This window comes from Lissotriton helveticus, chromosome 12, assembly GCF_964261635.1.
Source record: "Lissotriton helveticus chromosome 12, aLisHel1.1, whole genome shotgun sequence".
Lineage (NCBI taxonomy): Eukaryota > Metazoa > Chordata > Amphibia > Caudata > Salamandridae > Lissotriton > Lissotriton helveticus.
Window position 1 is genome coordinate 701,950,588 of NC_136073.1, and position 14,688 is coordinate 701,965,275.

Here is a 14,688-nt window from a genome sequence, read left to right on the forward strand (position 1 = left end):
CATAGGAATGAATGTGAAATTATTCTCAATTTGCGATTCGCAATTTGCTAATCGCAAATTGAGAATAATTTCAAGGGTGCAGGGGTGTCCAAACGACACCCTGTTGCACCCCTGAAATAAGCATGGGTGCACATGTGGTGCACATACATGCCCCAAGGGCATGTATGTGCATCACATGGCACTTTGAAAATTGCAAAAATGGGCATTTTTCAAGAAATTCGCAAATTACCACCAACTTGAAGTTGGTGGTAATTTGCCATTCCTTAGGGACAATTAGCAATTTTTTTTTGCATCATACATTACATTTAAGGAATCGAAAATTTTGCGATTCCTTAAATGCAATCGCAAAATAAGGAATCGCAAATTTGCGATTCCTTATTTTGCACTGAAATTTGCTACATACATACCATTTTGCTCAAATGAGTTCGCAAACGCCGAAATTATGCGAATATCGGCGTTAGCGAACCCATTTGAGCTTCATACATCTGGCCCCTGGTTGTTTAATCAATAATCTCTTACTTCTTCTTTTCTGTTCCTTCAGGCTTGCGCTGTGAAACCCTTGTTGGGTAGCTGTGCGCATTATAAAATTAATTTAACATAACATAACATAACATAACATAACCCTTCTGCCTGTGCCTTACAGACCTCTTTGCATACTTTTTTCTCACATGCTACTGTTTTTTCACCCAATCAGGAGATCGGACGCCCATTTGAATCCGAGACAAAAGACCACAAATGTAAACATTTTACACCCGCTCACCTCACACCTAATGCATTTGAATGTTTAACACCTGTTTAGATTGATGCTTGAATGGGCTATAGATTGATGCGGCACACCATACAAGTCTCAAACCTGCTATGATTCAATTTCCTTTTTTGCTAGATAGGCACCTTAACAATTATGCCTTCTACTGACAAACTTACTTGAGAGATTTAGACTAATAAGAACTTTGTTTCCGGGCATGAAGACCTGTCCATCCCGGAATTCAGCTGGCTCAAGTAATGGGTCCTGGGGTGTAGTGTCCGCTGCCTGAGAAGGAAAATGCTATGTTTAATGTTTACATTTTAATGGCGTATCTGAGCAGGAACTTGAATGCGAATAAAAGAGACACCGTCAAAATTAATTCTCAAGCAGATCCCTGACTTTGGGCGTCAGCACTTCTTACCAGAGCTGACAATGGAGTTGGGTCCGAATGTGGATCATTTTTTGAGGTGGGTGACTGTCTACCTCTAGGAATATTAACACTCCTTATCAGTGAAAACCCTCGAAGTCAATACATTAACAGTGCAGACAGGCTTAACTCGGGGCAATGTGCAAAATATTTATGCTATACTAAAAGAGTAATGAAGTAAAAATATCAAACAATATTATTCCAAACCCAAATAAAAAAATGGAGTAATATTTAATAAAGAAAATGACACCAAACCAACAAAAACAAGCATTTGCAATGCAATAGGTCTCGCATTAGGAAAGTTTGAGCTATTGGTATTGTAAATGACACATTTTTTATTTATGTGTTTGTTTTGAAAATAGCGTAATTAATAGCTTTGTCTTTTACAATGCCAATAGTTATAACTTTCGCAAATGTGACACCTATAGCATTTGTAATGCAATATGTGTTGTATTTACGTGACTTAGATATATGGCTTTTTTTTGTTGATAATTAATACTTAAATAAAAGTTATTGTAATTTATAATGGCAATAGCTTAAACTTTTGTAAATAACTTTTGTGAAGATTATGTTCAGTGTATTTTATTGTGCGGAAAATCCAAGAACAGAAGTGAAATATTAACATCTTTTTGTGACATTTGTAATAAAGCTTGAAACATTGAGAGAACATATTTGAACCAGTTGTTGTTGAATGGTTGCACAGATCGATGCTGTGGTGGCGCTGAGTGATGTTGTGGTGGCGACGAGTGATGCTGTGGCGTTCAGTGATGCTGCGGTAGCGCATAGTGATGTTGTAGTGAGGCGATAGATAGATAGAGTGAGTGCGATAGATAGATAGAGGGAGGGCGATAGATAGATAGTGGGAGGGCGATAGATAGATAGATAGAGTGAGGGCAATAGATCGATAGATAGAGTGAGGGTGATAGATAGAGGGTGATAGATAGATAGAGTGAGGGAGATAGATAGATCGATAGATAGATGGTTGTGTGTGTGGTTGTGTGTGTGGTTGTGTGTGTGTGGGGTTGTGTGTGTGTGTGGGGTTGTATGTGTGTGTTTGGGGTTTTGTGTGTGGGGTTGTGTGTGTGGTTGTGTGTGTTGTGTTTGGGGTTGTGTGTGTTGTGTTTGTGTGTGTGGTTGTGTGTGTGGTTGTGTGTGGCTGTGTGTGTGTGGGGGTAGTGTGTGTGTGGGGTTGTATGTGTGTGGTGTTGTGTTTGTGGGGGGTTGTGTGTGTGGGGTTGTGTGTGTGTGCGGGGTTGTGTGTGTGGGGGGAGTTGGCGCCTAGTGCTCCCCCTCCCATCTAGGAGATGCCAGCAATACACATATGCTGCGGCCTGCAGAAAGCAACCTCTCCTCCATCTTCTATTCAGGTCCAGGTTGTTGGCTTTCAAAATGGAACATGCAGGCCTGTATCACTCATGCACAACAGACTATCACGTTTAGCACACATGCACATGTACAATGCATGGCATGTCGCTTTCAGGATTCTGGGATCATCATGAGCAGTGGAACTTTATATGAATGGGCCTGAAAGTGCCCATTCATGTCTCTAAGAAAAAAGCCTGCCACTATAATTCACCAACCATGATATTCTGCCACCACCGCGTTCCAGGCATGAAACCTGCATTAAGGTTGGCAGTCTCGTGAGTCACTGTGAGAGTGTGATTGGTGCATCTCTCCTGGTTCAGGACTAGGTCCAGAACTTACCATTGTCAAAAGATCAGGGCTAGGTCAACACACGCCCACATGACACTAGTATGTGGCATGACCAAATTTTTTTTTTTTAAAACAGGATCGCAGGTGTGCAGTTTGGGCTTACAGAGCAGGCGACACAAATGCACCTCGCGCAGGGTACATTTGTGTCCCAGCACAGGTGAACACTATTTTCTCTAAGGTTAGTGCAGATACGATGCATTTTATTCCCTATTGAGCGTGGTAGCAACTTTAACGCCAGAGCATGACTGCACCTCTGTAGTATGTGTGCATGAAAAACTGTAGCAGCAGCAAGCGTTCCAGCCACTGGGCCACTTGCCTGCCTCTAGAGGCTGCCACCAGTCCCGCTTTCATGAAACCATCCCCCATAGTCACCGACCGTGGAGAACAGCACTCACTTAACCTGTTCGGTGCTCATGACAAGGTCAGCTCGTCATGCAGTACACTGGAGCTGTGCTTATGACGAGTTGACCTTGTCATGAACCATAAGCTTTTAGGATTTTCAGCGTAGGAGGGGAAAACCTCTAGCAGCCAAGGTGTTAAGCAGATCCCGGACCTCCCCAGCAGAATCATGTTTCACAAATAGTTTGTTGACCTTTGACCAAGACCCTCGGCCGTCGCTGGCCCCTTTCGGTGCACGCACTGCTCCGCCTTATCGGGTGACTGCAGCCCTGGAATGCCGCTCCCTTTCCTGCGTGGCTGCAGCTCGGGCTCCCTGATGCCCAGGAAGGCCCAGACCAGGTTACCATGGCAAGCCAAGCAGTGCTTCGTATTGGTACTTCCCCTGTCGATTAATCGTGTGATGTACATGGTGTGCTTCATGAGTAACAGCACGTGTACTCTGGCGCCCCGCCACATTCACACACCCAGAACATGAAATGAGGGCCTGGCGAAGACCAGGGATGGGCAGAGAGGCGATGAGGTAGAGAGAGGATGAGAGGGACAGAAGCACAAAAGGAGAGAGAGAAGAATAAAAGAGCGACAGAAACCGAGAAGGAAATGCAATGAACAGGAGAGGGTAGGAAAATCGGGTTAGTGGTAAAAAGACAGAGGAGAGCAGAGGCACTGAGGGTAGAATGGACCATGCTGGACAGAAAGGAAGCTGGTACTTACATGACAGGAGAAGAGCAGACAAACAATATGAGAAGGAACTCAGAGAGGGACAGTGGAACGGCGACAGTAGGGAAGATGCGGAGAGTAGAGAAGAGAAAGGGAGCGGGAAGCAGTGACAGATGAGAGGGAGCGAGGGCAGTGAGAGGAGAGAAAAGTAAGTGGTGAGATGAAGTAGAAAAGGCAGGTGAGCTAGAAAGGGAGGTTCCTTCAAAGACAGGCGAGGCGGTGGAGGAGTGTGAGATACGGGAGAGCAGAGTGGAGAGAGACGGTGCGTGGAGTAGAAACCGCGTGCCCTGTGAGAGCAGGGTATGCTGCGGGGAGGGGGGGTGGATGTGTTCTGGCAGGGATATGTGTGGATCTAATCAAAGGCTGGCGGGAGCAGCAAGGTAGATGCTTATTAGGATGGCGCATGAGAGAGAAAACATCCGGCCATTAAAAAAGCGATGCACGCTCTGTGCTGGGAAGGGGGGGCCATTAAAGGAAGGGGGCGGAGAGGAGCCTGTGAGACCTCGCGCTGAAAGTAAAAAAAAAAGAGGAGATCAAAGGAAGGGTGGGAGGGACATTGGCGAGCGAGCATATGGGGACTGAGGGGGTGTGCAGCCTGGTGAGCTGAATGTGTGTGGCAGAAGAGGCGGAGCGCGGCGCGCGCACGAAGTGTCTGGGGGCAAATGGAAGCTGTGCACAATGTGCGTGGTTGTGCTCACATGCACTGTACCCAATCTGCACTTTAGGAGCACTTTTCAAAGCCCTTACTTTATATCTCGCCAAGCATTACTAACGCAATGGCTATAGCGAGACCTAAAAACGAGTGGAACTGAAGACATTACATTTTCGATTTTTAAGTAAAAAATAGTGCCAAAAAGCACGAAGTGCCAGTAGTAATCTATGGAAGTGATATACAGGGACATAGGTGCAATTTCAGATCGACTGCGATGGATCCCGGGTCGGAACCACCAAGTGGATTTATCCCGATTAAAGTCTGGAAGTAAATACATTTGAGAAAGTTTCTAAATCCCACTTCAGAAAGAGACTTTGGGCCATATGTATCAAGTTAATTAGCATTCGCAAAGGCCGAAATTCTGCGAATTTCGGCCTTTGCGAATGCTAATTAGATAAATGGTATGTATCAAACATGTTTGATGCAAAATAAGGAATTGCAAAATTTGCTATTCCTTATTTTGCGATTGTACTTAAGGAATCGCAAATTTTGCGATTCCTTAAATGCAATGTATCAAACAAAAAATATTCAAAAATTGCCATTAAGGATTCGCAAATTATCACCAACTTCTAGTTGGTGGTAAGTTGCGAATTCTTTTCAAAAAGCTTTTTTACAAAAAAACACAGGTGCCATATGACGCCCATACATGCCCTTAGGGCATGTATGTGCGCCATATGCCCCCAAATGTCTTTTTCAGGGGTGCAGCAGGGTGTTCTTGAGACACCCCTGCACCCTTGAAAAAATTCCTAATTTGCGATTAGCTAATTGCTAATTGCACTTTCATTCCTATGGGCCTCCTGGCCCATGGAAATGAATGGGTAATTTGCGATTAGCAATTTGCTAATCGCAAATTAGGAATGCTAAGGAATCGCTATTGAAAAGCGATTTTGTACATACATACCGTTTTGCATTTCCTAAATAGCGATTCCTTAAAATTCGCTATTTAGGAAATGCAAAATAGTTTGATGATACATATGGCCCTTTGTCAGTTTCTGGGAGAAAACATTGCACTTTCTTTAAGTCCTAACACAGAAGGGGACTTTCCCACTTATTGAAAAGTAAAATCCTCCGCACAAATATTTTATGGGAATCACAATTATGTTTATCTGGTTTTAGAAACATGATTGTGCTTTATTTCCAGCTGTAGGAGGAGGCATCATTTTGACCTTACTTTACCTACAGACCTTAAGGAGACACTGTGCCAACTGGTCCAAATATGCATTCTAAAAATCAACTGGTATCCCTTCAGGGGCAGAATTTAAATTTGCCAAGGCAGTCTTCGGTTGACAGATCTATCTGGGTCTATAACACTTGCTTGCTAAATTTATTTCCACTAGAAAATCATTCTTTTCTCAGAAGCCTGACCGCAGTGAGTCAAACATTTACTTACAGTGGTGTTTATACCAACTTTATCATTTATAATGTGCCCCTCCGCATCTCGCAGAGAATTGGCCTTGGTGCTACTTCACTGGCTATTACCTAAGCATCCCATGGGTCCACCACATATTCCCACCAATTAAGGGCAAGCACCAACACCCTCACTAGTTGCCATGAATCCTGGGGTGCTACTGGATACAGCATTATCCTTTAAACCTCAAGTCAATTCCATGACTGACATTTGTTGCCACTTGTTTTGGTCCCCTAAAATCGTGGGGAACGTTTTTAAAATACCCTCCCATGGCCACTTGGAAAGGGATTGTTCATGCCTTGATTGGTTCCAGATTAGTCTATGCCAAGTCCTCTACCTGGGAGCTTCACAAGAACTGATTAGGCAGCTACTGAATGTTCAGAATGTGGCTGCTCGGCTTGTGTTAAACATTCCAATAAAGGCACTCTATCATGTCAGGTCTAAAGCAATTGCACTGGCTTTCAAAGCCTAGAATTAAATTAAAAACATTTTTGTTTACTATAGAACTTTTTACAAGAATGGCCCACTGTATATTCGAAACAGGTTACTAAAATACTCCCCTCTAAGGTCATTGCCTTCTGGAAAGCACAATTTGATCTGTGTTCCATAAGTAGGGAAAGTAAAATCAGTGTGGAAAATCTCTCATCAATCTAGCATCTAGTATGTGGAACTCTTTACCTCTGCACCTCCGCATTACTCCCCATGAAGGTCAGTTTAAGGCTCATTGAAGACTTTTTTGTTTCGGGAATTGTAGATTCTGTTCTTACTCTTATGTTCCTTTAGCAGCAGGATGCTTCTCCTGAAACAGCATATGCACTTTATAAGATACATTTAATGCATCTATTCATTCAGGTGACACCGGCTGAATTTCAGTGTAACGACGCATCAGACTTGAGTGAATGAAGCATTTCAGGTTTGGGGAAACCCCAAAAATGCAGCCCACGAGGTCTCTGGATGCAAAGAAAAGTGGTTTAGATGCAGCCACATTTTGCACCTTCCTTACAAATTACATTACCCAATACATCTATATTATAATGAAGGCAAGGTCCTAGCTACCGGTCCGTAATCGCTGATAGATTGACTGCGCGCACTCATGACTTCACTTACGGTTTATCAAAACAATCTGGTCAGAAAAAGACTTTCCAATTATTCTGCCTTATTTACACCTTGGCCACAGAGGGCTGATGTACCAACATTCATCTTTCTATTGATTGCTACTTGCATATAGTCAACGATCTGGTCATATTTGAGAGAACTGAGGCTTACTTTAAGCTTTTGGATTTCAGACTTGTGGTTCTTTGAGAAGTGGATTCTAGTTCCTTGCTTGTTTCTACTAACACATTGTCAGATTCACTGTTCCTTCTGTCATTTGGACCCCACAATGTTTCCAGTAAGAGGCATCCGTAACAACTGTCTGGGTAGGAAGTTCTTATTGAAATGGACCTCCCTGCGTTAGGTTGTTTGTTTGGCACCACTAGGCTAAAGGCTGTCTTGCTGTTTAAAAAAAATTTAGTTTGTTGAGCCAGTTGTTCTCCTTCTGAGTTGATCCTACATATATTATAGTAGTGGCTGCATATGAAGTCTTGTGATTGGCTCAATTGCAAATCAGGAATTGTACATATCCTAAAGATACAAGCAACCAGTCTCTTGTCCTCAGATTTGAGAAGATGTAATATAATACTACCATGTAGAAGTTTGCTCACCTGATACGTCTGCTAGCTAGCTGAAGCTATAAGATGACCTTGAAGTCCCTTTTTTGGCCTCTCTTTCTGATTTACGGCATACCTCTTTTTTTTTTTTGCTTTAGAGTTTTATATAGTGCGAACTAGGCCCGAGACATCAGGTATCAGAGCGCTTTACATGAGCACCAGTTTTGTTACAGATGGACACATAAATTTTTGTTAGGCACGGGGAGATTAAGTGATTTGTCCAGAATCACAGGGTGTTGAGCGTCGTTGCCGAGACTCAAACCCAGTTCCCCAGCTTCGAGGTCGACCGCTCTAGCCACAACAATACATCCTCTCCCCAACCTTGAATAGATAGCTCCCCCTCTGGTGATAGGGACCAGTTCTATTGCTTTCTTTTATAGCAACATAGCTGTGTCTTTGCACACATTAGCTTGGTGTGATTATGTAGATGCCAGTTTTACAGATAGTGGCAGATTTCTGAATCAAAGCGAGTATCCATCATGAACAATTCTAAGACCCACCTGTCACTTGTTATGCTTCTGCACTTTTGTTGCTGTGAAATACATCATCTATCTCCCAACAGAAGATGGACAAGGTCTCCTTGGAGTAGTCCCATGAATGTATTCCGATATTTCTAATTCAGGAGAGTTTGTGGAAACACTGATGATCTGCTAGAAGATCTTCCCAAACAACTTCCTTAAACTCCTGTCACCTTTCTTGAAAACAAGTATACTTTGGGGCACATGCGATTTATATCATCATATATATTTCAATACATTATATTTCAATAAACACAGATATATTCTTGTCTTGACAGGGCATGTAGTCTGGAGCCGATCTGCCCAGACTGTAAATAGAAGACTTCCCAGAACTACACTTCCACAGGTTTGGCATATCATTTTCTTCCTGATTTTGAGGATTTTGCACATGCTCTGGGAATCCCTTGCCGAAATAGAATAGGAAACATGCTCAAATACACACCACAGTGATTCAGTTTCAATGTGGTGGAAGCTCACATCATAAAATAACAGTGCCATCTACTGGCATATTCATTGATTATCCTGGCTTTGAATAACACGCCGAGAAGAAGGACGACCCCCAACAAATTCTGCAACCAGTAGCCTTGATGAAGTCGTAGGGATACTTTCCCTAGATGACGAAACACGTGTAGGCTAAAAGGCATCTCTTGGGCAGGAAGAAAAACCCAGAAAATAAACCCAAAAGTCAAGACAAGAATATCTCTGTGTTAATTGAAATATAATTTATTGAAATGTATATGATATAAATTGTGTGTACCCCAAAAGTATAACTCTTGATAGTCAGTCTTAGAACTGACAATTAAGGGACTAGGGTGTATCTTCCTAATTTTAGAGCACCGCGGACCTTATGCTTTTATCATCTAAACACAATATGCGATAGTTATAGGAGCGCCATAAACCTCTCAAATGCCCAATCGCTAGAATTTCTTGAAAACAACTTCTCTGCAAAATGTTGTAAAGGTTCCCAAAGTGTACAATAGTACCTTCCAAGTAGAGCAGTACCATTGGAAACCTTGAGGGCAGTGGCAGCATTACCACACATCCTTTTCCTTTGTTGTCCATTTTTTAAATTTCCCTGTCAGGGAAAGCATATGTTTCTAGAGCTGCGGAGTGTCGGTTCCTGACTGCTTAAATGACGACCGAGTCAGGCCTATGGTCCAGGCAAAGAAATGCTGGATCCTGTTTTCGAAGCCAGTTTTAATTGCCAAAGTTTAAAAAAATATCTTATGATAGCTCCAAGAGACCAGGGACTATAGGAAAAAATGCTATAGGCATCCAGAGAGAGGGTGCGGTCTGCATAATTACACCGACATCTTTGCGAAGAGCTTCTAGAAGAAGATTCAGTTTTGAAACACCTTTAGCAATGAAATGTTAAAACATGGTGACGTCATCCATGGTAAACACTCTCAAAGGATGTTGTGGTTTAGGAGATGGGATGTCTGTGTGTCCCATCCAGTTGATATTATCACGAAGGAGGCCTTTCCCGTCTATGTTTCTGTAGAGAATGATTTTCCTCTGGAGCAGTCTCCTGAGGAAGCAGTGGAGAATGTGCTACCTTGTTCTGATTGGTGACATTGAGGCAGATCTTAAGACTATCACCTTTAGTGGCTGCTGATTTTAAGGTCTCAAAGGAGTTTGCATTGGATCTTCTGCAGGAATTCTGAAAGATAAAGGCTGGTGCTGCATCTGGAGTAGAGGAAAAACTGAGCCTTATTTTTGGCGATAACACCTCGGTTACAGAAGACAATGACATTCTCAAAGTCAATGTGTATAGTTAAGTATAGGAGGTTTGACTTCAAGTGTCTCAACCTCAATACCTGTCTCAGTGGCAAAGCGTGTTTAGACCTTGAGGATTCTACTTGACACCAAATGGTGGTTGTGCTTCGGCATCGACAAAGCTACAACTTCCAACTGAGAACATGTTGTAGCCATAGCTTCAGCCGACAACGTTCACACTGAAATCCAGTGGGATCGATGGGAGCAGGACTGGCAGAACTGGATCTTTTTCCTTGATCTCGTTCTTTGGGGATCCTTTGGGGCTCAGAGCTTAGTCACCGTGGCGGAAGAACCCTCTCTTTTTGTTTTCTCCTTCTTGCCCTTCAGGTCTTCAAGCTTAAAACTCAGAGAGATGCTTTCATGATCTTTAAGGGTATTTTTGGACATTTTCATACAAATATATATGCAGCAGTGGAATGTGAACTCGGAAGGTAGATACAGACTTGGTGGGAGGCTAAAGCCGTGTTTTGTTTAGTATAACTGGTCCTTGTGCTGGATCATTCCTGCGGACAGACACTTCACCACCTGCATTGCAGCACCTACTTAAACAGTGCTGCAGTTGTAGGTTGCAACACAACAGGGAGGAATGGGTGGGGGCGTCCCCCATGATGAAATGAAGGCGGCAACACCTCGGGGCAAACACGGGCATCAACAGTGAGTCTGTGTTTGGCCTGCGGTGAAATGTCTGCATATCCTTTTTTCCTCGCCACATGATTGGCACTTCACAAACAGTGAAGGCATTATGACAGGGAAAATTCACTGGAAAAGCCTAGAAAGCCAGAAAACGTTATCCAAGGATGAAAAACACTGAAATAAGTATGTAAGTATGAAAGAAGATGTTCTGATTGAAATCTTTTTGGAAATTAGATGAAAACCCCACGCATTGTTCCTAGATCCCACTCTCACAAGCTGGAAAATAGAGACTGATAGCAACAAGGCTTCTTAGAGCCACAAGTGAACTTTGTTTATTCTGTGCCAATGTAATGAATGGTTAAAATTGTTGGTTTAACCATGGCGCTTTTCAAGACAATTTATTATTATTATTACTAATGACTATCAGGCTTACTTTTAACATAATTCAGCACACAATTTATAGCAGTTAGAATTAACGTGTTGCAATATAGTTTGGTAATGGTATTTTATTTTTAGCGGAGGTGGGATAATTATTTGGGAAAATAGGCCTTGATGGGCTATTTTGAGGGTGCCTTTTTTTACTCTGGACATTTTAATAGTGTACCCTCTCTAGAGGATGAATTGATGAAAAAGTGTTCTCGGGTGCCATCACAAAGCAGGAAATTATTCTAACATGAATGACTATCAATGAAGATACTATGATACAGACAAATAAGTTCACTACACTCAAAGTCACATCTATGCACCTTGATGATACGTATAAATATATTTTCAAGGGACGTCGACGTAAATCTATACTTACGTTCATGATATTTTGGTCCTTGAAATTTAGTACACAATATCTTGTAAATTAACATTTCCTACCGGTACTGTAACCTAAAATCACAAGAAGGGACACATTATGCTGAAAATGTACTCTATCCCTCACCTCAGATTCTGTAGCAAGTTGACGCCTCTCTTTTGCAGATTTTAGCACTCTCCCTCGAGCGGCCTTTGGATCTATGATTGAAACCGCTATATTGGAAAAACAACAGCTGATCAGAAACTTGAGTTAAACAGTTAGACTAAATAATGGAAATTCCTGTAAAAAAACAGACTGCTTGTTTGCTTCAATAATTCAAAATTCAGAAGAATGAGGTGGATATTCCATATAACCTTGTACAAGAAAAAAGTGTGCTCAATTCAATACATTACAGTCAGTCAAAAATCTTTATTTCGGCCACTAGGACCATAAAAGCACATACAAAGAATAATACAATATATACAATTTCAGTCAGCATGCTTTAAACACAGTTTTATTTGTTGACCAAGCAAGAAATCACTAAGTACAAAAATACATCTCTTTAAGAAGTCCCTGGACATAGTCTTAGTTTGTATGTGTGTTCTAGAGACTGCTAATTCTTTTCCTTTGTTTATGTCCAGATAAAAAGCCGTGTTGGATCAAGATAGCAGTGTTAGCCATGATAGTGCTTTGATTAAAACAATGGAGATATCTTACATTATCTTAAGGGAAAAGGTACCTACATAATACACATGATTAGAAAAGAAGGGTGTCCAGGGACAATATAGTTTTCTCAATCTTTCAGAATTTCTAGTTAGCAGAAAAAGCGACCAAGTGCAGTCCTATGTGGACAATCGCATGTTGCACTGATTAACAAGCAAAAGACCAGAAACAGAAAGTTAGCAGCAGTGTCAGATAAAACGTGGGGTTGTTATTAGATTATCCTTTAAAACCTAGTTATATAGAGAATAAAAGACGAGAAAAGGGAATCCAGGCAACGTTAATAGGGAAACGCACCTCCCCTCTAAGTAAAATCATTAATGACTGATAATGGACATTTGTTGGCCTATAGCCTCGTTGACCCCGTTTTCAGCATAGCGCTATGAATATGCCACATAAAATACAAAAACTGTGAGATAGAAAAGGCTATGGGCATAATACATTACAACCTAAAAGGATTAAATAAGCAGACTTGTCTCAGACTTGGTCCATGTCATGATGGTGTGCCGTCTTAAGTGTGTGCATTAAACTCAGAATTTTTCCTAGGTAATGCATTAGCAGCAGACAGAAACAGAGAAAGGCAACCACCTCTCCCTTTTTAGGTCAAGCCTAGACAGCGCCTGTGCTGTTTGGAAGATCTGGTGTATATACTTTGTGTGGACTTGGGTGCACTGCCCCAACACTTGTCTGCTTCTGCTTTTGCTCAGGGACTACTTTTTATCTAGCAACTGCCTCTATCTAACTGTCTTGATAGAAAACGACCAGCAGAGGTCAGTAAAATACCAGGATCGCTTTACCGAGGATAATGTGTTTCATAGCTAAAAACGTATAAGGTCCCAAGGGCGAGACCTATTGCATTGCAAATGCTTATTTTGAGTAGGTTTGTCAGTAGCTCATGTACTAACATGAAAACAATCCAGCGAAATGTATGCGCTTTATAAAATGCAGTTGCGTAAAAGAGATGCTAAGCTCTGCTCTGAGCCAAAATACCTGGGACTGAACCATAATGTCAGGATGGATTTGGGCATTTATTTTTCCCCAAACTGCCCTGTCTACAGTGGGCTTACATTACCTTGGAGAATCACCGAGTTTGGAGTCGAGTAACAGAGTGAACTGATTTGGCATTTGACTTGTGGAGCAGCAGTATTCTGCACCTGAGCCTTATTCATGCATCTGCCATAATTCCTGGTGGGCAACTCAACCTAGGTCCAAACTAGGGGGAAGACAGCGCAGAGGGAGTACGGGGGGGGGGTTGAATACCACAAGAGACAATCATGATCAGGATCACTACCGCATATTCTGAACTGAACTGGAAGGTAGTAACCACTGTAAGATTATAGAGTACTTTATTTTCTAAAAAGACGAACATTAGACAGTGAAATTCTTGTGTCTTTTGGGTGATTGGGGAGTTCTGAACTCCCTTCCTGAGAAGCCTATGACAGTTCACGGTCACTACCCCAAGAGTCAGCTGCAGAAAGGGTTGCAAATGACCATTTGCACAGCCATATTAGGACAGGCACCAAGACACCCGTGAAAAGCGACCGCAACTACTACTGTCGGGGTCCATGGCACTTTGTCACTTGATTGGCATGCAATCAACCTCTCGGTGGGATGACCTGAAACACCAAGCACGGATGGATAAACTGGTTCAATGCAACAGTGACTTGTGATTTTGGTGCAGATGCAAGGAACTGAATTCAATACAACACAATGGCAGCCAGAGAGGGTTTTGTTCCCAAAGGTCCCTCAACTCCCAGGTAGTTCACCGCCCTAGTCTACAGTGTGCTATTATTGTCTGAAACATTGTTTGGTACTGTGAACAAAATGTTTTCACTACTTTTATTGGGAAAGTAAGAGTGACTTCCTCGTGGCAAGAAGAGCGTCCCTGGGGGTTACCTCACTACTTCAGTGGTAGAAATGGTACATGGTACGGCATCTGGGAGCATAGACTCTGTACCTAACGTTTGACTTTTTCCAAAAATGACTGAGAGATCGATAAACCCTTATACTTCATACAAGCCAGATGCCTCCAGATGTTTCTTGTCAATATTGAACCCTTATACTTCATACAAGCCAGATGCCTCCAGATGTTTCGAGTCAATATTGAAGTGCAGGTGTGCAATGGATGAATGTTGCACAAAATAGCATTACAGAGGTTCATGGGTCCACTTCAAATGGATTTCATGATGATACACCCTGCACCAGATACAAATATGTGTTTGTTTGTTTTTTACATATTTTTATTAGATTGTTTATGACAATGTACAGAGATATCATGAAATAGCGCTGGCACTGACTAGTGCGAGTGTCTCCTAGGGCACTGACTGTTATGTGCTGAATTTATCAGCTAAGATATAATCAATAAAGTTTTTCACCAAATCAATTTTCTTTCTGAAGTTTCTTGAGTATTTTATTCATACTTGTAAAGTT

At 42.0% G+C, this 14,688-nt stretch overlaps 1 protein-coding gene across 6 annotated transcripts in view; it reads right to left on the reverse strand.

Moving 5' to 3' along the window:
- LRRC71 (leucine rich repeat containing 71) overlaps positions 1 to 14,688 on the reverse strand; it is a 566,767-nt gene that overhangs the window by 17,457 nt on the left and 534,622 nt on the right. For all 6 annotated transcript variants that reach the window (XM_078669037.1, XM_078669036.1, XM_078669039.1 and 3 more), the window contains 2 exons: positions 11,686 to 11,771; positions 925 to 1,030 (listed from right to left, as the gene is read on the reverse strand). In XM_078669037.1, coding sequence (XP_078525163.1) covers positions 925 to 1,030; positions 11,686 to 11,771 — 192 coding nt within the window. The remainder of the gene's footprint in view (positions 1 to 924; positions 1,031 to 11,685; positions 11,772 to 14,688) is intronic.